Source organism: Mastigoproctus giganteus, chromosome 8 (assembly GCF_048544385.1).
Source record: "Mastigoproctus giganteus isolate SK-2022 chromosome 8, ASM4854438v1, whole genome shotgun sequence".
Taxonomy (NCBI): domain Eukaryota; kingdom Metazoa; phylum Arthropoda; class Arachnida; order Uropygi; family Thelyphonidae; genus Mastigoproctus; species Mastigoproctus giganteus.
This window is the reverse complement of record NC_143582.1, coordinates 43,077,071-43,104,170: the sequence shown is the minus strand read 5'-3', so window position 1 is coordinate 43,104,170 and position 27,100 is coordinate 43,077,071. Positions and strand designations below refer to the sequence as shown.

Genomic DNA, 27,100 nt, shown 5'->3' with positions numbered 1-27,100 from the left:
CAAAGAGATGACAGCCGTTCCATCTCTTCCAATTCTTTGTGTCTTAATCTAATGGATTTTAATTACACTTTGAGTTGTTCCTGCTATGAAAGTTTTTATTTTCTCTGCATTCTTTGTAATTCTCGGCGTTGCCTCATTTAGGTCTGTAGCACGTGCAATATCACATGGTCTTTCATTTCGCTCAGAGCGTTTCACAATTTCATATTTTTTCTCTATCGACAGAGGCGGACTGGCCATAAGCCTTACCGGGGAAACCCCGGTGGGCCATAGGCCGGTGTGTTTTGGCCATAAACCATAGTATGAAGCCACTATAAATTTTCCCGGATAAGAATTTTTGACCCAGTCCGCCTCTGTTTATCAATATTGCTTTTCTTTTTCTCTTGGAATCTGCAGTGTCTTCACCAGGACGCTTCCTTTTCACACCTTTTAAGTATTTTACTTATTTTTTAGGGAATAAAGCACAATTACAAAACGAGGAGGCACGCTTGATACACATAAACAAAGCTGCGCACTTGTGTAGCAACTGGATGAACAACACCGTAAAGGCAGAGATACACTATTAACACCTCGCATTTTACTAAAGCACATTTCTAGGGGTTACTACCATAAAACAATAAAAACAGTTTCTAGTTGCGTTTCTGCTAGTGAATCTGTTACAAACCGGTAGTAAACTCGATCTAATTTCATTTGCGATTATACCGATAGCTGGAATTGTGTTGATTTTTACTTTGTTATGGTGAAATGTGTTTCCCCTTCACTGATATAAAAAACAAATACATTTTCAGAATCTTCTCTTCATTCCTATCGTGTTGCGTTCAGTTGGGGTGATTCTGCATTGGACTGCTATTTCTTGTAAACACAAAGGCGAATCGTGCATAAGCGAATTTGGTTCGTGTTATATAAAATATCGTTCCCCTATTTATAAATCGTGTATGATCGAATTCGTGTAGTGTAAACACGTGTTATACGAGGACTGATTGTACATTCTATAAGGACTCTGTACAAAATTTTACAGAGATATTGAATGCACGATTGTAATGTTTTACAAAAGCAGCAGATGTATGCGTAATCTGTGTTTTTCTTTAACTGTAGACTATGTTTAACTTTTCATAAATGCATTAATTATATTAACACAGCTTGCTGTGAAATATTTGTCAAGTACTGTTCCTTATTTACCAATTATTATTTATTTACTCTTCCAGAAGAAACAGATCAAATGAAAATTAAGTTAAAAGAGGAGTTCACTAGTATTTATGGGTGAGTGCATTTTTATTGCATTAACAATATTGTGTTAACAGGAAAAGTTTTTTTTTTTTTTTTTTCATATTTCTTTCCAAAAAAAATATTTGGTCCATTGTTAAACAATTGCTGCTTGTATGCCATAACAGGGAAGCTATCAGCACTTGCCTTGCAGTATGGCTGTCCTAGAATATGAACAGAAATTTTTTAAAAAACTATTTTGTTTGTTTATATCTTTTATATAAAAGCAGTATCGCAGTGTGTACCATTTTACAACTCCCCTTCATTGCTGAGTTAAACTAATCGGTTAACTACAGTAGTGTTGAAAATCGAAATGAGCCAGCATTTATTTATTTATTTTTATGCTGGTGCCTTGAAATAATTGCAGTAAGTGCCAGATATTGTAATCACGTTCGAATTGAATTTTGATTCTATTAAATTGCAATTTTAATAAGCAAAAATCAGAGGAATTTTATTCACAGGCTATAAAAATGAAGATATAAATCACAAATTTATATGGCGCCTCCTTGGCCAGGTGGACAGGAGCAACAGTGCGTCGCACACGCTTCTTGATTAGACTGGGGCTCGAGCCCGTGACCACCAAATACAGAGGATGAGGAAAGGTCAGGGAATGACCACTGCATATCCCCGGAGCAATATGGCCTTAGTTACTAATGCTCCTAAAAACCAAATAACAAACAAACAAACAACAAACAACAAATTTATACTTTTATTTTATCTTATCAATTAACAAAATTAAATGATACGTGAAAATTGGAAGAATATTATCTACAGGTTAGCAAAATATAGAATATATTCTAATATTCTAAATAACCTGTGGATAATATTCTTCTATATAGCAAAATATAGAAGAATATTATCCACAGGTTAGCAAAATAAAAAAAAAAGTTACACTTATGTGCATAGCTTAATTAATATATATACAGTATTAACTAAACATAACACTTTGTAATCTGCTATTTCTGTTCACTGACTTTTTTTTTTTTTTGAGTTGTAAAATCTGAAACAGTAAAAAAAAATAAAAATAAAAAAAATAAACATCAATCAATAACAAAGAACATGGCTTGCAGAAATTGCGACTAACACTATCGCACAAGTGAGATACAGAGTAAAATATTTACAAAGTTTCTGTATAGGAATGAAGAGATTCTGAACATTTACAGAGTTTTATTTTACCGTACTGAAGTTATGGTCTGCTTCTTTGCCTTTTAAAAGGAAGCAGAAATTTTAACAATTAAATCAAAGATTGAGATTTTAAACAGGCTTTCAAAGGGAGAAAGTGTATCTTCGTTAGCAAGATTTTACAATTAGCAAAATTTTATGAGTTTGGAAAATCAACCATAACAGAAATTAAAAACAATGAAAATATTTTAAAGTTCACATTGAAATTTGATTCATATGATGGATGCAAAAAAAAAAAACTGAGAACTTCAAATGACCGATCCCTCAAAGATACTGTTTGTTGTTGTTGTAGTTGGGTTCTGGGAGCATCAGCAACAAAGCCCATATTACTCCGTGTATACTGTCTGCAAATTGCACGTTCTGTGGTCGACTTTCTGTTTGCTGGATGAAAATCCAAGTTTTGGGGAGAAAAACCGTGCTACCCTCTCACGAGACTCGACTAACTCAGCCATGTTGTGAAAAAGGCCCATAAAAATTTTTCCCGTTGTTGATGGGACTCAAACTCTGGTCCTTTACATCCAGGGTGGGGAGGATGGTGATTCTAATTGTGCTACCCACGAAGGCTAGGTGCGAGCAACAAGTTGAATACTGTCCAACTTAACTACTCTTGCTGAAAAGAGTGAGAGATCTGACAACAAAGAAAGGATGTTCGAAAATAGCCCAGGAAAAAATAAGTAATTATTTTCGTTAAAGGCGTATACATATGTGTTATTATAGCTGAAAGTTCCATTTGTTTTGTGTTACCTATGAATAAAAATATGTAAAGTACAACTCAGGGTTTTTATTTCTAAACTTACCAAACCTTTTTTTTTTTTCTCTAGAACTGTATTTTTGATAAGTTTGAAAATCAGAACAAATCGGTGGTCTGAACTACCCCCAGTCCCAGTTCGGATTATCGACGCTCTACTGTATTAGCATTAAAGAAGAGTTATTAGTATAATCAACTTGAAACAGTGCTAAATAAAATTCCACATCTTTCCTGACTCATTTCAGGTATTATTCCTCTTGCCAAAGGGATACCTTAGTGTTAAAGTGAGTTGACAATTGTGTATTGTAACTTCATGGCTCTCAGATAAAAAGCGAATAAATATTTATTCAGAGATAGGACAAATAATAATCAATGTTAAATTAATAATTTGCAAAACAAAGACATTAAAAGCCCTGAATTTAGATTTCTCGATTTGTGATTTTCAACATTTTTTCCAATGACCACAACAATTCGCCTTTTTGTGGTCGTGATTAAAACCCCCCAATAAATAAATAATTTCTTCCAGATTAGAAGTTCTTGTTTTAGTGTTTCTTTATTTCTTCTGCATTTAGTCTCTTCACCTTGATTTTGTATTATGCAATAATTACTCATGTTGTTTGCTGGCCTTGTGTGTAACAGTAAATGGGTTTGTGCCATTCGTACATTAGGAATGGTAGGATCAATCTTCTTTTTTGAGACTAACAAAATACAATCCCTTGTTCTTAGCATAATCCATTCAATTTATTTTGTGTAAGTGCTCTTACATATTGTACATTATAAATTTGTAATTATTATTTAAATTAGAGCAGATATTGCATAAAAATAGGAATCAGTTCAAATATGATGTGCACAGAAATGGCTAACCATCTCTTACTTGCACTATTGTCATTAAGTAAAATTGTTATTCAGAGACAAAACAGTCGAAGAAAAATGAAATATGGGGAACTATCAAAAAAAAAAAGAACCTGAAGCTGGAGCAAACAAAGAATTACAGAAAATTCTGTTGGAGTGAGTCTAGCTAATAAGATCTAATAATGTAATTTATAAGATCTAATAAATTAGTGGCCTTATCTAAAATTGTTGCTCTTTGTGGTCCTGTGTCCTACCTGTCCAGTAGAAATAGAAATTGCACTAGTAGACTACAGCCCCTTGATCTCAGTCTGATTCATTCAATGAAGACAAGTATCAAAAGAAATTTACTCAGAAAGCAATTGCTACCTTAGAGAGAAAGGCTGGGTTAAAACTTAATATCCTGCAGTGCAGGTAATGCATATAACAGTGAGTTCTACAACAATTGCTTTGCAAAAGTAGGGTTTGTTGCTACCACTAAAGTACACATAAAGACAAAGATGAAGACAATGAATATGGGGTCAGAGAAGGAATAGAAGAGTTACTTCTCATGCAGTTATTCAATTCATTGATTTTGTGAAGGAGGATGATAGTGTTTTTGAAGAAATATGTGATTCTGCAGTGAAGGAAAAGGAACAAAAGGATTTAGAGAGTGAAGAAGTGAATGAAAAGGCAGTTACTGACTTTGAGGCTGTCTGAAGATGTAATGTGATGTATTCCTCCAAACTCAGTTCAAACCACCTCAACTTAAGCAGCTAGGGAGGGAGTTGCTCTTATTTTGAGAAACTGAAACACCCAACAAAGCAGACATTTCTCTGGATTATTTCAAAATATAATATTTCTGGTATTTATACAAGCATCATTATGCAGTATGATTGATGTCCTTTGAGGTTATGATGAACACCATGGCAAAATCGAAACTTCCTTACATTTCGAGGGTACAGCCCTAAAACGGTGTTCGCAGGTTGGCCGTGAACACAGTTTTAGGGCTGTACCCTTGAAACTATTGGTAACTCTCTGGGAGGCTTCTGAATCAGTATAATCTTGCTGCCTCTACTTTGCCAGATAGTGACTGGAGGGAGTTAGTTAGTTAGTTTTTAGGAGCATTAGCAACTAAGGCCATATTGCTCCGGGAAATGCGGTGGTCATTCCCTGACCTTTCCGCATCCTCCGTATTTGGTAGTGATGGGTTCGAACCCCGGTCTAATCAAGACACGTGTGCTACACACTGCTGCTCCTTCCCACCTGGCTATGGAGGCGCCACTGGTGGGAGTCCAAGTAGTGTGTATGTGGGGGGGGGTGCATTGTTGAGGCCATGTTATGTTAAGGATTTGAGTATATTCTTACCATGTGTATGCCATATCCAAAATTTCATTACTTCATACAGCATGTCCCCCCACTTTTTCTTACTTCTGAATACACCATGAATTGTCAAACTAATAGAGCAAACTTATCTGCGAAAAGATCTAAACCTAATTTGTTTCACACTGCCTAGTTCATTTCACAAATATACGGGGTCTCAGTTCTAATCTCAGTGATGTCCATTTCCACTTACAGTCTGCCAAACACCATGTACTTTTTCTGACAGAATCTCAGTTATCAGTCGATTCAACTTCTGCTCATCTCAGTTTCCCAAATTATTTGCTATATGGTTCTTTTTGCCTCAAAGGTGGTACTTGTGCAAATGTCCATTCCAATATTCACTGTCAGAGACTTGGTAATTTAGAATCTTCTCTTTTCGAACTTCTCTGGCTTCAAATCTCTCTACCTCATACCTCATTCTGTCAAATGCATCTGTTGTCTCTACCATTCTCCCAACCCCACTAATCACTTGGATCTCTTTGACTTCCTTTCTGTGCAACTTGACTTTCTCCAGTCCAACTTTCCTAACAGTGTGGTAATTTTCCTTGGTGATTTTAATGTTCACAACTCCAGTTGGCTTCTATTTTCTAGTCACAACGGGGGGTAAGTTCATATTATAATCATTCGCGATTGAGTGTTGAGAGATTAACAATACTACTAAAAAGGTATGAGGTTTTCATCTATAATTTAAGAAGAATGCAGTGAAAATAACGTGGAGGATTTTTGGAAAAGTTTTAATATTCTGCACAGTATAAAAATGATTAGAGAAGTTTGGAAAGAAATTTCATCTAGATTAAGAAAAGCTCATGGGAAAAGTTATACCCTGATGCTATTCATGAATATGAAGAATGCAATGTGACTGGGTTATAAAATGAAATTTAAATCTTGCAAAAGAAGTGGGATTCCACAAAGTTGACGATGGGGATATTGCACAATTGCTTGAATCAATTGCAAAACTACTTACAAATGAGGCTCTAGCAGAATTAGACCAAATACCCACAGAAGACGAGGAAGCCGAAAATGATGACACAATTTGAAAATTAAAGAAATAAAGGAAGCCCTTGAGAAAATTGACCAATCATTTGAATATTTTTGTGAGAACTACCCTCTTCAGGATCGTGCAGCAAATGTCAAGTGCAAAGTTAGACCTCTAAATGCTACTACACAATTTTATCTGAAAAAAAAAAAAAAAACAACAAATAACTCTGGATTCATTCTTTATTCATAAAACTGAAAAATAGTGTAACTTCAATAAACGTTACTTAACCTTACATTGTTCAACATATTATAATAAAAATGTCTAATAAAATAATTGTCTCATTTTTCAGTTCCTTCAATCCATTTTTTTTTTTTTCTATGTACAAGTACATAATACATATCAAGAAAATTTGGTTTTAAGTGGAATTTTCTGGAACCAATTATCCTCGGATAATGAACCCCCCTTGTATACGGAAAGTATACAAAACCAAATTACAGGAACTCAAAACATGAGTACATGTTATTAATTTTGCTCTTTCCGGTTTGATTTTATTCCAGAAGAACAAGAACTAAGAAACTCTGCATTTGCTCAGAGTGGTTAGGTATAACTTACATTTTTGCTGTTGTCTTTAATAGACTTATGGAATATATTTGAGCTTAAATTATAAAATAACCATTGCTATTTGGCCTTATTTAAATTATATGAAATTAGAAGGACTTTCTTGTCCTTTATTGCAGTTTCGAGGCAAACAGATATTGAACTGTCAAAACTAGTTCTGGCAAAAGTCTTATTGTCCATAGTAGAACAAACTTAGTCTTCACAAGTTGTCCTGTAATTGTACTACTTTAAAATAAATGGCATTGTGAAAAGGTTGATCTGCCATTTATTTGGTGAGACACTGCAACAATAGCTTGTTTCGAGAGTTGCTCTTCTCTCTAATTTCATATAACATGTTTTTATAACACTTAACAATTTTTTTGTGTTCAATTAAGGGTGGAAAGGAAAACATGATTGTGACACATGGGTATAAAATTTTTCTGCTATATATAATTTTTTTTTTATGTAAACCCCAAACACGAGAGGTATTAGAACCTATAGTACTTAGTATCGTGCTTAGGTTGGAGGTTGAGAAGACGAAAGAAGATATTTGTTGACATTGGACTTGAACTTCTGTAGACTGCAATTTTCAGGAAATACGTATGAAGGAAGGTTGTTCCAGAAAACAGCAGTTGAATGAATAAACGAGGAAGATGAAAAGTTGGTTCTGTGAGTTTCAAGTTGGACAGTAAATGGATGTTGGCTGGCGGCAGCACGTGTTCGGACTGTTTTGAAAGAGAGAGCGGGAATTATAGAAGCCAATTCAGAAGAACAGTGCCCATGGAAGTATCTGTAGAAGATGCATGCAGCAGAAACAGTACGTCTATGAGAGAGCGAGTGGAGAGACTCTGTTAGAGATGAATCATTAATTATCCTAACTGTCCTCTTCTGAATGGAATCAAGAAACCTGAGAGAGGTTTTGGGGGCACCACCCCAGATGTGGGAACAATATTCCATGGCAGGGCGGATTTGCGATTTATACAGAGTGAGCAGCTGTTTGGAAGAAAAGTAACGCCGAGAGCGAAAGAGAAAACCAAGTTTTTTAGATGCAGAGGAAGCAATATTTGTAATGTGCTTGTGCCAGGAGAGATTAGAAGTCAGGGTAATCCCCAAAAGAGATATATCATTTTGCCTAGAAATCGGAGTGTCACTAAAGATAAGCATAGGAGCAGAAGAATCCTTTTTGTGAGATATAAGACAAGACTGAGTTTTAGAAGGGTTTAAATCAACTAAGTTGTCTTTGTCCCACTGGAAAATTACCTGAAGATCGGCATTTAAGGAATTGGTAGTAGATTTTCGAGAAGTTGAAGCTGATTGAGCAGTAAAAGTTTTCTCAAAATGGAAAGTGGAATGCAATTTGCTATCATCGGCAAAACTATGGATAGGATTTCAAGTCAATGGAAGAAGGTCATTAATATACAAAAGGAAAAGAGTGGGGGAAAGAACTGAACCTTGGGGGACGCCGGCATTAGTGGGGAAGTTAGAAGACAGAGAGCCATCTACCATCACCCTCAGTGAGCGATCAGAGAGAAAACTGGATAACCAATTACTAAAAACAGTTGGAAAACCATAAGATGGAAGCTTGTTTAGAAGACCTTTATGCCAAACACGATCAAAAGCCTTTGAAATGTCAAGAGCAACTACTTGTGTTTCACCGAACCTTTCCATTGAATTAGTCCATAAATACGTAACATAAGTCAGAATATCACCAGTGGATCGACACTGATGGAATCCATACTGGTGATTGTTGATCAGACGGAAGGTTTCTAGGTAGTTTAAGAGTTGGTGGTTAATTGATTTCTCCATTACTTTAGAAAGAGTAGAAGTAATTGCAATAGGACGATAATTGGATGGGAGGGATTTGTCACCCTTTTTAGGAACTGGCTTGATATGAGCAAATTTCCAAGTAGAAGGAAAAACACCTTTGGAATAAGAAAGAGAAAAAATGCGGCAAAGAATAGGAGTAAGTTCAGTAGCACAGGTTTTGAGAACAGTTTTCTGCAGCAGCATGTTCAAGAGGCAACCAGAGAGAGTAATACTCTTGATCTGGTTATCAGCAGTGATCATTTGTGTATTAAGAATTTGCAGATAAAAGAACCACTAGGTGGCAGTGATCACAGTGTACTGATGTGGGATTTATTTAAAGATATAATTACCATCATGGGTAAAGGAAACGGTTTTTGCTTCAGTAAGGGTGAGTACAGTGGTCTCAGAAAGTTTTTAAATTCTGTACAGTGGGATAAACTGACGATGTTACCAACAGTAAATTCTAAGTGGGAAGCATTCAAGGAATTAATCTTGGATGCTACTAAAAGTTTCATACCTATTAAGAAATATTGTTCACGGTTTAGGCCTAAATGGTTATCAAATGAACTAATGAGACTCATGACAGAGAAGAAAAATGCATGGTATGCTTATATATTATCAAGCGACTCAGAAGCCTATGGCAGATATAAGCTAGTCTGTAATCAGGTCACAAAGGAGGTTAGGCAGGCGAAGGCAGATTACAAGAAATTCTTGGCAAAAGATGCTAAGAAAAACAGCAAGGCTTTCTTTACTTATATAAACTCTAAAAGGAAGGGGATGAATCTGATTGGTCCACTTGACATCGATGGTTCAACTGTTGATGATCCTGCTGAGATAGCAAACAAACTGAATGAGTATTTTGCATCTACATTCACACATGAGGAATTATTAAGGTTTGAAAATGGCAGAAGGTTATCAAATTGTAGCAGGATACTTAATGATTTTGTAATAACTGAGAGCAAAGTGGAGGAGAAATTGTTGAAGTTAAACATAAGAAAAGCACCTGAGGTGGATGGGATCTATCCAGTTATATTAAAGGAGGCGGCAAAGCAACTAAGCAAACCCTTAGCCATAATTATGAGAGCATCCTTGGACTCGGGAGTTTCCCACGGACTGGAGATGTGCAAATGTATCCCCAATTCACAAAGGGGGATCGAAGGGTGACACGAGTAATTACAGACCAGTTAGTTTAACTTCTGTTCCGATTAAAATAATGGAGTCACTGGTTAAAGATGCATTGCAGGATCATCTAGACAGGACTGCAGCAATAATTCAGACACAGCATGGGTTTGTTAAGGGAAAGTCTTGTCTGACAAATTTGATTGGTTATTATGATGTGGTTACAAAGTAACTGGATGCGAAAAATAATTTTGATATCATATATTTGGATTTCAGGAAAGCTTTTGACACTGTTGCGCATGGAAGACTATTGTACAAATTGGAGCAGAATGGTATTAAGGGTAAGTTGCTACAATGGATAAAAGGATGGTTAAGTGCCAGAAGACAGAGGGTGGTAATCAATGGGTGTTGCTCTTCGTGGACTAATGTTATTAGTGGAGTCCCACAAGGTTCGGCGTTGGGCCCACTGTTGTTTTGTATATTTATCAATGATATTGATGAAGGTATATCAGGCTTAATGTCGAAATTTGCAGATGATACAAAGGTTGGCAGGGTTGTTAATGACAGTAATGGCAGTGTGCTACTTCAACAGGATCTAGATAATTTGGGCAGATGGGCTAAGAAGTGGCAACTGAAGTTTAACCTGGACAAATGCAAAGTACTGCATATGGGTAGAAATAACCCGAGAGAAACATACCAACTGTGTGGTACTACACTTAAGGTGGTAGAAAATGAAAAAGACCTGGTAGTAATTGTGCAGTCAGATATGAAGTTTTCTGAGCAATGCAGACAGGCTGCCAGGGCAGGTCACGGGGTTTTGTCCATGATATATAGGAATTTTGCTAGCAGGGAAAAGGAGGTGATTATCCCTCTGTATAAGGCAATGGTCAGGCCACGCCTTGAGTACTGCGTAGAGGTCTGGAGGCCTCATTTTTAGGAAGGATGTAGATTTAATTGAGCATGTACAGAGAAGGGCAACAAGATTGGTGAGGGGAATGAAGGGATCCTCTTTCCAAGAGAGGCTTAAGTTCTGCAAATTGCAGTGGCTGGAGACTAGGCACCTGTGCGGTGATCTGATTGAGGTGTATAAGGCCTTGAATGGGTTGAGCACGCTGAATTCAGATGGGATCCTTCCACTTGTTCAGATTATGAACCTAAGAGGGCATAAATTCAAATTAAAAGACAGATATAGAATGGATGTGTGGTAATTTGCCTTTAGCAAGCGGGTGGTTAATTGCTGGAACAAACTTCCATCTGTCATTGTTGGAAGTTGATAGGTTGAATAAATTTAAGGAGGAACTGGACAGGCATTTGGAGGGAATGGTGTGATTTTTTTTTTTTTTGGCTGATGCTGCATAAGCTCATACACATGCTTTCTTGCATCAAATGCCACTACTACTACTACTACTATAGGACACTAAACATGTTAAACAAATGATAGAATATACTTTCAACAATGCCATTTGTTTGAAGTAGTCTGCAATTTATTGCAGTACTCAGAAAACTCATTAAAAATACATTGTTTCCTACAACACACAAGTTCGTGTATTGAAGCATGTTTGTGCTTTTCAAAGATTTTAATTTCTAGAATTTTACATTTTTAGAACAACCAAGTTTAATATTCGAGCGTTAGAAAAAGAAATGAAGAAGCCAAGACATCTCACAGAAGCTGTTACGGATTTCAGGCATAAGCTTTTATACAGCAAAAAGAACAAGCGAGAGAGTGGTAAGTATTTCTGTATAGGAAAATGTATGATAGGATGACTGTCGTGGCAAGATTTTTCTCTCTCTTCTCCTCTCGAGTAGTCTATTATAAAGGAAATTTATAATAGACTACTTGAAAAGATGAAGGAAAATATGTAATTGGGTAATTCAGTTACGTATTTTCTTTCATCAAGGTATAATGCAATATTTATTCTTGCCAGAAGTGACAATTTCCATTTCAAAAAAAAATATATAATATTAAAGAGTGCTTTTGTATTTAAAATATATGATCTTCTAAAAATTATTATTCATATTATTTTTTTTATAGATTATACAGTTCAACAAGTATTTTTTTATCAGGGGAAAAAAAAACATATATGGGCTAGATAGATTTTTGGGTGCTGGTTCCAAATCTGTTTGGTTTCCTTTAGCATATCTTTTTGTGATGAGATTGATTACATGAATATGATTATTGTATATACGAGGTGTGGCTATTGAATAATGGGACTGCATGCACAACCACCACACACCAAGTGCCACCTGCAAAACAAAGACATAGCAGTTTACCTTGAACATTTCCCTAGTTGTCTGCCAAGTCACTTTCCAACACGATCATTTGCTTTGCAGTAAGACAAGGTTTCATTACCTTGGGTTTTTGCAGCTTGCCTGAAAAATTACAAACAAAAGAATCACACAAAGACTCAACCTCATCTGACCAGGCTAGCCAGGTGGGTAAAGTGCCTGCCTGGCAACCCAAAGGTTGGGTTTGAGTCCCACCTCTGGCTTGGAGCAGAGTAAAATGCAAAATCTTTGGGAGGTGCATTATGGCCACAGAAACCGATGTGCCAACAACTAACAAAAAAAAAAAAAAAAAAAAAAAAAAACTCAGCTTCAAATTTTGAACAAAACTAAAGAAAACGTCAACTGAAAGTTGAGTTGTTATGTCAAGTTTTTGGAGAAAATCCTATGTTGAGAGCTTGTGTGTTTGAATGGCATAAAAGATTTTTAGAAGGAAAAGAGAATGTGGAAGACAGTGAATGATCAGGTTGTCCTGTGTCCATAAACACTGATGAAAATTGGGCCAGGTAAGGGCAGTGATTAGAAGTGACTGTCATTTAAGCATTAGAATAATTGCATCAGAACTCAATATGGACAATGAAACAGAGACCAAATTTTAACTGAAAATTTAGATATGAGAAAAGTGTGCCGGGATGATGCTAAAAATTTTCCTACTAAAAAGGTATGAGGTTTTCATCTATAATTTAAGAATGCAATGAAAATAACGTGGAGGATTTTTGGAAAAGTTTTGATATTCTGTGGTTTTAATAAACTGATGAAAATGTGGGCCAGGTAAGGGCAGTGATTAGAAGTGATTATCATTTAAGCATTAGAATAGTTGCATCAGAACTCAATGTGGATAAAGAAACAGAGACCAAATTTTCTGGTAATTTCGGTATGAGAAAAGTGTGCCGGGATGATGCTAAAAATTTTGAATGAAGATCAAAGAATGTAAAGACTCCAAGTTTGTGAAGATGTTTTGAAACAAAATTGAAGGGGATAACAGACTTTGAGTGATGTAATTACTTGCGATAAAAGTAGGCTGTTCTGGTATGACCCAGAAACTAAAATACAGTCAGTGCAATGGAAGACAAAACGCTCCCCCGTACCAAAAAAAAAAAAAGGCAAGACTGTCAAAAGAAAAATGAAAGCTACACGCAAAAATTCAAAGGAAGAGACCTGAATTATAGAAGAATAGTTGGATGCTCCAGCACACAACATGCTCTCTGTTTGCCAGTTTCTGGCCAAAAAAAAACAAATCTCTGTGTGTGAACATGCACCCTACTCACCACACCTAGCCCCTTGTGACCTTTCCTTCCTAAACTGAAAGTGTACTTAAGAAGACCCATTTTCAGTCCATTTGAAGGCATTCAGAAAAAAAACAACCAAACTGTTAAAACGATTTACAGAAGATGGCTTCCAGAAATATTTCTGTGCTAGGCAGAAATGTATGGAACAATGTGTGCAAGCTCAAGGCAATTATTTTGATAACTTGTAAAGTATGAAATATTTCATTATATTTATTTTATTTCGACAGTCTCATTATTTAATAGCCACACCTCATATCATAGAGAAGTATCTGTTCAACTCACCCCATTTCTGCTGAGCTTTCTATGGATCTTCCATTCCAACCAATTAAAGGACTTATTTAATTTACTCTCCTTTTTTTTTTTTTTTTTTTTTTTTTTGTATTTATACATGAGAAGAACTCTATTCTTGTTCTTAGCTTTCTTTGCTATTGCTTTCTCGTAATTAGCTTTTGCTCATCCTCTCCTTGAATATGTCCTATCTCTTATTTGTATTCACCAGCATACAATTATTAGTTATATTTTAATCAAACCAATGAAATATCTCATTCAATTATAGCTCCCCTCCATTGAAACTGATGCTGTTATCCTTACTTTTAACCACATAGATTTCTTTATAATATTATCTGAAATATAATCTGAAAACTGCTAGCCCATTTTACAGTATCATGGTCACTGATTGCTGTTAGTTTCCCCACAGTCAAGAGTTTGATACTTTAGGCTCCTTAGTGAGAATGTGACTAGGATATTAGAACCCCCTTATTTTCTTTCTTGGATGCACTGGAATAAGTAGCAATCATACAGTTAGTTCAGAACTCTTAACATATAGTATATTTCTGAACCACATATTCCAGTCTGTGAGAGAGAGTTGGAAGTTGCCCATAATGAGAGTCATACTAGCCCATTCAGTCTGCTTAAGGAAATTTTTGTCATACTCCTCAGAATAATTTGGCCTGTAACATACCCCACATCACCTTTCCTTTATGACAAGCCATTTTACACCACTCTGATTCGACATCTGCATTACCTCGATCTTACTGTAGGAAACATTCTTTGCCACCTTCAGGCAGTTTTTTAATCAGAAGCATCGCCCACCCCTCCCTCCCTATTTTCCTGAACACACAATATTCACAAAAATGAAATTCATCTCTGAGTGGCACCATGTCACAGTAAGCACAACTATATCAGCATTAACTGAGTTGATCAAAAGCTCAAATTCATTTAGATTTGTTTACAGTACTCTTGGCATTACTGTATAGACAAATTAATTCAGGAGAGGGCTCTCTACAAGAATGCTCTCACCTGAAATAATTTGACCATTACTGCAGTTGAAAAGAATTGATTCATTTCACAGAAGAGAATTAAAGAATTTTCTTAATTCTTTGCTCTAAGAAGAATTAGTTTTAAGAACTAGCTTTTAGCGCCAGTGAAGCTAGTGAGTTTTTGCTGAATTTCTGTGGGATTTTTTTCCCCCATATATTTGTGTCTTATAATTGATTGGGTGGTTGATTTATTTAATATTATAGTTTTTATCTCAGTGATTATATAGCTATTGTAGGTTGAGCAAGTATTTCAGAAAATATACTTGTTTGAATTGACATCAGTTGCTTGCACTGATTTTTGGTGATGAAACAGTGTCATAAGTAATTTCTTTGTGTGATTATAAATACAGTCTGTCCTCGTATAGCATGACAGTTGTGTTCCTAGAAACCCTCGTGCAATGCAAAATCGTGCAATATAAACAACAGGCCCTATGGGAAAAGTGGGGTTAGGTGCCGACCACCCATGATCGAACACACATTTGGAACCAAAACATTACCAAACACAATAAATAATCGGGTAATTTTAATCGTTATAAAATACGTAAGTATTTTATAACGATTAAAAGACGTAATAAAACATATATTTTTTATTATAATATAATAAATAATAAAAAAATATATTTTTTATTATAATATAATAAATAATAAAAAATAAATATTTCTATTATTTATTATAATAAAGTATTTTAGTATTTTTTAATACTAAAAAAATATTTTTTACGAATAAAATACGTATTTTATTTGTTTTTTTATATTAAATAAAAGAAAATTAAAGAAAAATTTATTATATTAAATAAAGTAGTCGTAATAAAATACTTACGTATTTTTTAATACGTAAGTCGTAATAAAATGCTTACATATTTTATTACGACTATTACGTAATAAAATATTGCCAATGCTTTTGCTTCTATTGTAAGCAAACTTGTTTTTTGTTTGATTTTCTATCCAAACAGATGACAGCTGTTCCAACTCTTCCAATTCTTGTGTCTTAATCTAATGGTTTTTAATTACACTTTGAGTTGTTCCTGCTATGAAAGTTATTTTTATTTTCTCTGCATTCTTTGTAATTCTCGGCGTTGCCGCATTTAGGTCTGTAGCACGTGCAATATCACGTGGTCTTTCATTTCCCTCAAACCGTTTCACAATTTCATATTTTTTCTCTATCGACAGAGGCAGACTGGCCATAAGCCTTACCCGGGAAATCCCGGTGGGCCGGAGGCCGGAGGTGTGATTTTGGCCATAAACCGTAGTATGGGGCCACTATAAATTTTCCCGGGTAAGAATTTTTGACCCAGTCCGCCTCTGTTTATCGATATTGCTTCTTTTTTTTTCTCTCTCTGAATCTGCAGTGTCTTTGCCAGGACGCTTCCTTTTCACACCTTTTAAGTATTTTACTCATTTTTAAAGCACAATTACAAAACGAGGAGGCACGCTTAATACACATAAACAAAGCTGCGCGCGTATAGCAACTGAATAAACAACACCGTAAAGGCCGAGATACACTATTAACACCCCACATTTTACTAAAGCACATTTCTTGTGGTTACTACCATAAAACAATAAAAACAATTTCCAGTTTCGTTTCTGCTAGTGGAATCTGTTATAAACTGGTAGTAAACTCCATCTAATTGCATTTGCGATTATATCGATAGCTGGAATTGTGTTGGTTTTTACGTTATTATGGTGAAATGTGTTTCCCCTTCACTGATATAAAAAAACAAATACATTTTCAGAATCTTCATTCCTATCGTGTTGCGTTGGGTTGGGGTGATTCCGCGTTCGACTGCCATTTCTTGTAAACACAAAGGCGAATCGTGCATAAGCGAATTCGGTTCGTGTTATGTAAGATAACGTTCCCCTATTTATAAATCGTGTATGATCGAATTCGTGTAATGTGAACACGTGTTATACGAGGACCGACTGTAGTATATTTAATTTAATATAAACAGTGCTGTAAATAATATTATAATCTCATGTAGGACAGCTTATTTTTTATTTAGCTAAAATTTTAAAAAGTTATAGCTTAATATTTATAAAACCTTTGTTATTGATAATTTTGGCAGGTCTCTCATGAAAGTTTCAAGAAATGTTTGTGGACCTTTCTAGAACAGGACATGATCTAGCCAAGGAGGATGTCTTTGTGTGTGCTGGGTGCAGATACTGTGAAGAAATTAGGTGCAACTCAGCATTCTGATAGGCATCTATAAGAGTTTGAGGTGTACGGTAGGTGCCCTCGAAGAAATTAATGTGAGGGGCCCATCAAGCTCTCAGCTGCCCAACTCAATACCAGAACTCACTCCTGTGCATCAGGCAACACAGCAGCAATCTCCAATGCAGAATGCACTGGTCCCACGGGAGCTAGTTATTGTCTGTGATTTTATTGTCAGGGAGACAAGGAATATATTATGTAAAAAGGCTAGGTGGAACAGGACCAGGGTATGTCTGTCAGGGGCAAAAGTTAGTGACATTGTAGAGCAGATATCATCTTTTAAGGGCACAAAAGGTGATATTGTTGTGCACATTGGCACTAATGACCTTAAGAGTAAGAGATCTGCAGATTTTCTTAACAAGTACACGTCAGTGCTGAAAAAAGTCACAAGTTAGGATTAAATTTCAAAGTGTCTGCATTTCTGCCTGACATGATAAGAGCCTTGTCAATCAATTTGGCCCTGGAGAGATTGTGCAAGGCTCACAGGGTAGAAATTTTTTCAGAGTGGTCTGTGCTTGCTAACAGGAGAGACTGCTTTTACAGGGATAGGATATGCTTAAATAGAATAGATGCAAGAATATTTGCTGATGCTATCAAGGCAGTGTTAGGTGGGTCAGAAAACTGCTAGCTTGGGAGGATTCACAGACTAAAAGATTAATAGTAGTTGCAGGCAGAGGTGAAAGTGATTGGTGCACTGCTTCTTTTGTAATGAGCAGCAGCCTGGAGATGAGTTTGCTGGGGATTTTAAGAGCTGCTGGGAGTCATCATGGAACAAGTAAATACATGGGATGTGTTAGAGTAACTAAGATTAAGAACAGGTGCATGTATACTTGCATGTTCACCAGTGCTAGAAGTACAGTAAATAAATTTGATAAATTTCAAGTGCTGATCAAGATATCATAGGCAGATATTGTTGGGATATCAGAGTCATGATATCACACAGATATAAGCAATGCAGAATTAGAATTTGGGGAGTACAATGTGTACAGAAAGGATACACAGGGTAGAAAGGGAGAAGGGGTTATGCTGTTAGTTAAGAAACATATAATATCTAAGGAAGTGCATTCAGTTGACAGTGCAATGTTGAGTCAGTTGACATAAGCACCGGGAAAGGGAAAATGAGATTAGGAGTGCGTTATAGGCCTGTGATTCTGAGTACAGCGAACAATTGTGCAGGGAAATAGAGTGGACCAGTAAATCAGAATGTCTTGTAATGGGGGATTTTAACTTTCCTGGTATTGACTGGAACTTGTGGGTTGGTCACTCGCATGCTAGCAAGACTTGTGGATTTATTGGAGGATTGTTTTCTACAGCAACATGTTCGAGGGGCAACCAGAGGGAGTAATACTCTTGATCTGATTATCAGCAGCAATTATTCGTGCATTAAGAATTTGCAGATAAAGGAATCACTAGGTATCAGATTTACTTCAAGGTGTAACTACCATCGAGGGTAAAGGGATGGGTTTTTGTTTTCATAAAGGTGACTAGATTGGTCTCAGACAGTTTTTAAATTCTGTACAGTGGTATCAACTGATGCTGTGAAAAACAGCAAATTCTAAATGGGAAGCTTTCAAGGAATTAATCTTGGAAGCTTCTGGGCTTTCCATACCAACTAAGAAATACTGTTCAAAACCTAAATGAATGTCAGATGAACTAAAGAGGCTCGTGGCAGAAAAGAAAAATGTGTGGGATGCATATAAATTATCAGGTGACACAGAAACCTAAGACAGATATCAACTAGTCTGTAATCAAGTCACAAAGGAGGTTAGTCAAGCGAAGGCTGATTATGAGAAATCCTTGGCAAAGGATGCAAAGAAAAACAACAGACTTCTTTACTTATGTAAACTCTAGAAGGAAGGGGATGAATCATTTCTTTTTATTGTGCAGTCAGATATGAAGTTTTCTGAGTAGTGCAGGCAGGCTGCCCGAGCAGGGCCAGATTTAAACTTTTTGTGGCCCTAAGCTATAATATGTATAAGGCCCTTCTCTCTTATTGTTCACCTGTAACAATATTAAAAAATGATTTTTTAAGATGGAGCAAGGCCCCTTGTAATATGAGGTCCTAAGCTGTTGCTTGTTTAGCTTATATGTAAATCCAGCCCTGCCCTAGAGTAACGTACAAACTGTGTGGTATTACACTATTACAGTGGGGAATGAAAAAATATGAGGCTAAATTGTGCAGTCAGATATGAAGTTTTCTGAGTAGTGCAAGCAGGCTGCCAGATGGGATCTTGTCAATGATATACAGGAATTTTGCTAGCAGGGATAAGGAGGTGATTATCCCTTCATATATATAAGGAGGTGATTATCCCTTTGTATATATAAGGAGGTGATTATCCCTTCGTATATATAAGGAGGTGATTATCCCTTCGTATATATATAAGAAGGTGATTATCACTTGAGTACTGCATACAGGTCTGGATACCTCATTTTAGGATGGATGTAGAGCTGTTGGAATTGTTGGAATTAGTACAGAGAATGGTAATGAGATTGGTGAGGAGAACAAAGGTTGCTCTTACCAAGAAAGGCTTAAGTTCTGCAAATTGCAGCCAGAGCTGGCACTAGCATTTGTGGCACCTGAGGCAAAAACCTTGTAATGGTGCCTAATTCCTATCGTATCTTAACACATATATATGCAGTAGTGCACCTAGCAGCACCTATTTGAGGTTGGGCTTTGGCAAGTGACTCACTTGCTCATCCCTAGCACTGGCCCTGATTGCAGCATCTGGGAAGTAGGCACCTGTGACGTGATCTGAATGAGGTATATAAGGCCTTGAATGATTTGAGCAAGCTCAGTGCTGATGGTATTTTTTCTCAGATTAAGCACCTAAGGGGCATAAATTCAAATTGAGGAAAGGTTAGTTGTAGAATAGATGTGCAGAAATTTGCCTTTAGCCAGCAAGTGGTTGATTGCTGGAACAGATGTCCATTTGTTGTTTTGGAAGTTGTATTTTTCTTGCATCATATGCCTCTACTAATGCTAAAATTGTTACCTAGATTGCCTTTGCTTCCTCAAATTCACCTTCCTGGCTGTATTTTCAACAGGGAATGCTATTGCAAATTATATACAATATTGTGTGATCACTGAAAATGTATTGGAAGAGAGGGGAACTATCATGGTTAACTGTAAAAAAGCATGAGTAGCTGATGAGACTTATCCACTGATGTTGAATGAAGTGGCACAAAAGGTTACCAAACCCTTGTCTAATAGGTGCATTCCTGGACTCAGGTGAAGTCCTAGCTAATTGAAGATGTGCAAAGGTAGTTCAAGGTGAAATGGATAATTACAAACCTGTAAGTTTTACTTCTGTGGCAAGGAAAGTTATGGAATCCATGATTAGGAAAGTACTGTGGGGTCTGGACAGGAAGGGAATTATGTGCGAAATACAGCACTTGTTAAAAAGAAATGTGATAATCAATTATGACGTTATTACAAAGGAACGAGATTCAAAGAGTAATTATTAAAAGTCATTACAAATAATAAGAGCATTGACTTGGCTTGTGATGAACAGCCACAACTTAAATTCAAGAAACTGTATATAGGGACTTTTCATTAAAGAGAAGAACAAGCTATGAAATTTTCGTTTAAATTCTTTGTTTATTTTGTATTACACCACAATTAATTAAAATAATTTCTGCAATACAGTCATACCTCTATTAACGAATAGGATGCATTCCACGAAATTACTTCGTTAAGCGAAACTTCGGTTTCAGAGGTAAAAATACTATGGCCAGAATAGGGATACGTTTCTACGTAAAGAAAATGAAAAGTTTTATTTCGAACAAAGAAAAGTTTTATTAAATAAACAGTCAACTTACATACAAAGTGAAATCACATTTTAAAATATGAGTCTAAAGTTGATTGTTTATGCTTTTTTTCTCTTTCATTTAACAATTGCCTATACGGAGTTATTGCATTTAACACTGATCGCTTAACAATAACACTTCTTCCTAAATCAGAATCATTTTCACTAAAAAAATTTAAAACATTTTCAATGTCATTTAAGCACCTTTTTCGGCAGGAACTTCTTTAACTTTGTCTTCATTTTCTTTGTCTTCGTTGCTAACAAGGTTTTCTAAATCTTCACTGAAAAACCATCATGTTCTGCATTCAATAAATTTCTAACATCCTCTTCATCGACATTTTCGAAACCTATTGATTGAGCCATCTGGATAACTTAATTTCTAATTTCTTCTTCTAGTACAACTTCGGGCCATATTTTGCGCCAAACTCCATTTAAGCATTTCTTAGTGGCTTCTTTCCAAGAACTATCAATGTTTTCAATTGCATTTTTAATGGTGTAGTTTTTCCAAAAAAGTTAACTGTCATTTCCTCTTTATCCTCTAGTTCAATTGAATTGCTTAATGTTCGACGCAGATAATAAGCTTTAAATGATGCTATTACTCCGATTCAACCATTGGATCAGGGAAGTTGTGTTTGCTGGAAGAAACACAACTTTGACAGGAATGCATGTGTCCAACGTGTTAAGATCAGTAGGATGTCCTGGAGCATTGTCTAACAACAAAAGAGCTTTTTCTTCAAAGTTGTTTTTTTGACAATACTGTTTTACTTAAGGACAAAAGTGGTTAACAAACCAATCAGTAAATAACTCCTTGGTAACCCATGCTTTTCTATTTGGTTTCCATATTACAGGTAAATTCGTTTTTATGTTACCTTTTAACACCCTCGGATTTTCTGAATGGTAAACTAATAACAATTTTAATTTATAATCGCCAGAGGCATTTGATCCAAAGAGTAACGCTAAATGGTCTTTGGCTGCTTTGAACCCAGCAGCTGATTTTTCTTCAATAGAAATGAAGCTTTTTGATGGTAGCTGTTTCCAGAACAAACCGCATTCGTCAACGTTGAAAACCAAATTTGGTGGAAAATTTTCATGTTCAGTTATTTCCTTTAGTTTTTCTGGAAACTTATTTGCAGCTTCTCCTGTTAATTTTACACTATGAATCCTGGCCCGTTTTTTAAATTTCTCGAACCAACCACGAGAAGCCCCAAAAGTTTCCGTAATTTCTTTAGTTTGTTTAGATTTCAGGTGATTAAACAAAAATAATGTTTTTTCTTGAATCACCATTTTACTTAAAGGCATATGATGTTGTGACATATCATCTATCCACAAATTTACATTTTCTCCATTTTTTCTAAAATTGGACTCCTTAAGCAAGTTAATTTTGCCATTGTAACATCTGTACAATTCTGAGCAGACTGTTTTATTTTTTCTGATTGACTTAGTATGGTTGTTAAAGTTGATTGCGCTAATCTTAAAGAATGTGTCACGTCGGATTTTCTTTCACCGCTTTTAACACGTACGATATTTAGTTTAGTTTCCAAAGAAATTGCTTTTCTTTTCTTTGATTCTGACATTTTAACTAAAAAAATATATATTTCTATTAAAATTTACAAAATCTACATTATGTAATGCTATCAAAGAACCTACGTCAATTATTGCAATGTGCCACACAGAAACAACGTCAATCATGGATTTCATTACACCACACTGAAACACCCTATGAAGCGTAAACAACGACTAAATTAGGCGAATGACGCGCAAAACTGTTATAACAGACACACCCGCAGCTCGGGAGTACGTAACAAGTCGCCGTCAGTCACCAATCGGATGATTGTCAGGCATTGGCCTTAAATTGGAATATTTTGGAATATTGGAATAAATTGGAATTAGAGTGGTAATCAATGGACACTGCTCAACGTGGACTAATGTTATTAGTGGAGTTCCTCAAGGTTCAGTGTTGGGTCCGTTGTTGTTTTCGGTGTTTATGAATGATATTGATGATGGGATATCAAGTTTAATGTCCAAGTTTGCAGATGATACAAAGGTTGGCAGGGTCGTTAAGGACACTACTGACGCTATGCTGCTGCAACAGGATCTGGAAAGGTTGAACAGATGGGCTGAGAGGTGGCAAATGAAGTTTAACATTGACAAATGTAAAGTACTACATATGGGAAACAGTAACCCCAGAGCAACGTATCAACTCTGCGGTACTGCACTGACAGTGGTGGAGAATGAAAAGGACCTGGGGGTAATTGTGCAGGGAGATATGAAGTTCTCTGAGCAGTGCAGACGAGCTGCAAGAGTAGCTCATGGTGTCTTGTCAATGATATACAGGAATTTTTCTAGCAGGGATAAGGAGGTGATTATTCCCTTGTATAAGGCAATGGTTAGGCCACATCTTGAGTACTGTATACAGGTCTGGAGGCCTCATTTCAAGAAGGATGTAGAGCTGCTGGAACGGGTACAGAGAAGGGCAACAAGATTAGTAAATGGAACAAAGGGTTGCTCTTACGAAGAAAGGCTTAAGTTTTGCAAATTACAGAGTCTGGAGACTAGGCACCGGCGAGGTGATCTGATAGAGGTGTATAAGGCCTTGAATGGTTTGAGCATGCTCAATGCCAATGGGATTCTTCATCTTTCTCAGAATAATCACCTCAGAGGGCATAAATTCAAATTGAGGAAGGACGGATGTCGGATAGATGTGCGGAAATTTGCCTTTGGCCAGCGGGTGGTTGGTTGGTGGAACCGACTTCCATCACTTGTTGTTGAAGTTGATAGCCTAAACAAATTTAAAGCTCAACTGGACAGGTATTTCGAACGAACGGAGGGGTGAAATGGGAGTGGGTTTTTTTTTTTTTTTTTTTTTTTTTTTGGCTGATGCTGAATAAGCTTGCTTTCTTGCATCGTATGCCTCTACTAATGCTAATGCTAATGCTAATTTTTTTCTGTTAAATGGGGCTTGAAATTGCAGACTTCGTTATCAGAGGTAACATTAACCGAGGTATGACTGTATTTTAAAGATAGTAGTCTTCTGAAATTTTGTATTATGTCATTTTGTAAATTGAGTTTCATAATGCTTAGTTTACAAAAATTCGTATTGCCACTCAAATTTCTTGAATCCCCACACTTGTATTTGAAAAGTGTGCTCATTCATGGAGGAACTGTGTTCGGCATTACACTGATGTACTGTTGCACTTCACTTGTTGATAGTTATGGCTCTTTATGCTGCCATTTTGCATATGTATACTAGGGGTAACTTGTTTTCCCCCTGATTCTTGGATATATACTTGAATATTCCAGTGTAATATATTCACACGTTTAGATAATTAACCAATCAATATGCATTCGTTTAACACTGTATTACTTAACACAGTGTTTATCAACTGCTTCTCTGCAAATACTCATTTGGGATTCTGTGTTGAGGAATAAATTTTTACATTTTATTTACAACTGTTGTCTGTCTAAATACGAGAGATCTTATTTATTTCATTTTCTGGATTGTTTTTACACTAATGTAATGTTCATATACAGTAAAGTATTTAAAAAATAATACTGCACATACACAACACACACATTTGGCCTGGTGCTCCGCAGCCCACTAAAGGTCAAGAAACGTTGACTCGAGTTAAGTGTACTATACTGTGGTTGTTCACAACCACATTTACTTCTTGCTAAAGAAGTAAATGTATACAGAGAGAAATGGTTTTGCTGTTGTTTGAAGTTAACTGAGGGTACTATAGCCATCCAAAGCAGTTATTAATACTCAGTATAATTTTATGAAACTAGCCACAGAGAAAAATATCCTGAATTGCTGGTGGCAAAATATTTGTAGTTATCTTAAAAATACTTAATTCTTTATTTCTTCTTTAAAATGTGAATTTACAATTTATTTCAGATAATCTTTTCAATTGTTATTACATAATAAAAAAAATATTCTTATTTTCAGCTAAAGAACTTGTGGCAAAAAAGATTAAATTAGCAGCAAAGGTCGGGAATCTATCAAAGCTTCATAGTTTTTAGTGCTAATTTATATATTTTTAAAAATAATGGAACTGACTTATCAAAATAAAATGTATACTTGGGATATAAAGCTGTTTCCAGAATTAATTATTTAGTTGCAAGAAGAAAGCCAAAAAAGTCTGATGAAAGCCTCCCATATCATGACTTTTCCTAATAGGTAAGTATTCTTGTCAAAATCAGCCTGTGCTATCCCCCACAGACACTTTCCTCCTCTTAAAGTGCACTATCAGTTACGGGCACGTATATTCATGTAACGTATATATTCACATATCTTATTTGGAAAGGGGGGGGGGGGGGAAACATGGATGATGAATGTGTTATATTTTTATTTGTAATTTCACACATTTCAAATACATTCAAGAAACAAGCAGGAGAAAACATTATCATGTTTCATATTCTGATGATGATATGAAATAAATTTTTATTACTGAGTTGTATTATAACCCTTGTCTTGTGAGATCTTTGTTGTGGTTTTATTGTTAATTTTTTTTTTTAGATTACTTTTTGTGTGAAAATGCAGATATTGTGGATATTAATTCTTTATAATAAATTACCTAGATTTGATAATAGAGAGCTATTAAGTGCTCGATGATTCCTATATTCTATTATATTATGAAAACAACAGGGATTACCTTTATTTTAGATATAGGAAGCTTCTTTTCCAGCCAACTCTCCTAGTCCATCGTGCTAATAATTCTTTGGGAAGGGAATATCAATTTTACAAAAAATGTGGGGCATCTTCCCCACTGTCAGAACCTTAGTGTTCAGACCCCTCAGTCTCAACATTGAGTGCTCAAGACTTCTGTCTTCAAACACCATACCTCTGGCAGCAAGGAAACCATTATGTGGATTGACATAAAATTAAATTTTGAATGTCTAAAAGCTTAATAAATAAATATGGACCAATTATTCTCTTTTGTCCTGTAGCTTGACATTAGAATTAATTTTGGGGTCTAAAAAGCTTAATGGATATGATCTACAAGAAGCTTCCTATATCTAAAATAAAGATAATCCCTGTTGTTTTCATAATAAATTACCTAGTACAGTCAATCTTCAGCTTACTGTTTACAAAATAAGGCACTGCTCTGTAGTTAGGGCAGTAGGCCGGCGATGCCAATATGCAAAATAGTTTCTCATCATGCTATTTTTTTTTGTATTTATTTGAGGAAACATTAATATGCATAAATGTGTAATTCAGGTTTCCAGTTGTAGAAATAAATCCATGGAAAATGGTGGTTCTTGACTTGAGCCATTTAGTCCGTTATTATGCTAATGAAACTACACATGTTGTGTGTGTGTGTGTGTGTGTGTGTGTGTGTGTGTGTGTGTGTGTGTGTGTGTGTGTGTGTGTGTGTGTGTGTGTGTGTGTGTGTGTGTAGCTGACCCTTAAAAAGGCTGATAAGAGAAAATTAACTGTTGCTGATATTTCTGATTCTAAAATGGATAAAAAAATATTGACACAATTCAGTGCTTTGAAAAGATGAGACCTGAAAAAAATCAGTTGAGCTATGTATACCATTAATGATGATCATAAAAGGCAAACTAAGAATTAAGGAATGCATACAACAGTGAAAACCAAGCAGAAAATGTGGCCTTAATGCTGAAGTTGAAACCTCAACATTTGGATTAGTGTTCAAACTCAAATCTCTATACCCTTGAGTTCAGCAGTAATTTGTAAAAGCCAGAGTCTTTATAAAGAAAAGCAGAGGGAAAACTAGCCATAAGTACTTTATTACTTAGTTAATTTTTTTCAAATTTTTCTGATAATATTTTTCAAGTCACTATTACATTCCTATTAGAATAAAAAGATTAATCTCTAATCTTTGATAAGTTAGTTATATTTATTTTTGCCTGAGTACAATTCTCAGTTATGTGCTCAGATCATTTTATAAAAATAAATTAGCTTTCCACTGGAATGTGAACATATCCAAAATTGTTAATATTGCTCTTGTCAGAAAATGTGCTTTAACTTAAGATGTATTTTGAGGAACCAGTTATGCTGTAAGGGCAAGGACAATCTGTATTAGTATTAAAATAATAGAATGATGCAAGGAAGCAACACTTGCGGCATCTGCCATTAAAAAATAAATTAAATTCTCTCTAGGTTTATATTTTATCTAAAGTGGTACCTTGGTTTGCGAGCATAATTCGTTTCGGAAACATGATTGTAATCCAAAGCACTCGTATATCAAAGCAAATTTCCCCATAAGAAATAAGGGAAACCCAGATGATTCGTTCCAACACTCAAATTTTTGAGTTTTGGAACGAAATA

The 27,100-nt window shown here is 35.7% G+C and overlaps 1 protein-coding gene across 1 annotated transcript in view; it reads left to right on the top strand.

Moving 5' to 3' along the window:
- LOC150081491 (uncharacterized) overlaps positions 1-25,005 on the top strand; it is a 47,512-nt gene extending 22,507 nt beyond the window's left edge. Inside the window, exons 4-6 of the mRNA XM_090379350.1 lie at positions 1,203-1,257; positions 11,507-11,628; positions 24,755-25,005. Coding sequence (XP_090235476.1) covers positions 1,203-1,257; positions 11,507-11,628; positions 24,755-24,828 — 251 coding nt within the window. The 3' untranslated portion in view covers positions 24,829-25,005. The remainder of the gene's footprint in view (positions 1-1,202; positions 1,258-11,506; positions 11,629-24,754) is intronic.
- The last annotated feature ends 2,095 nt before the right edge of the window (positions 25,006-27,100 follow it).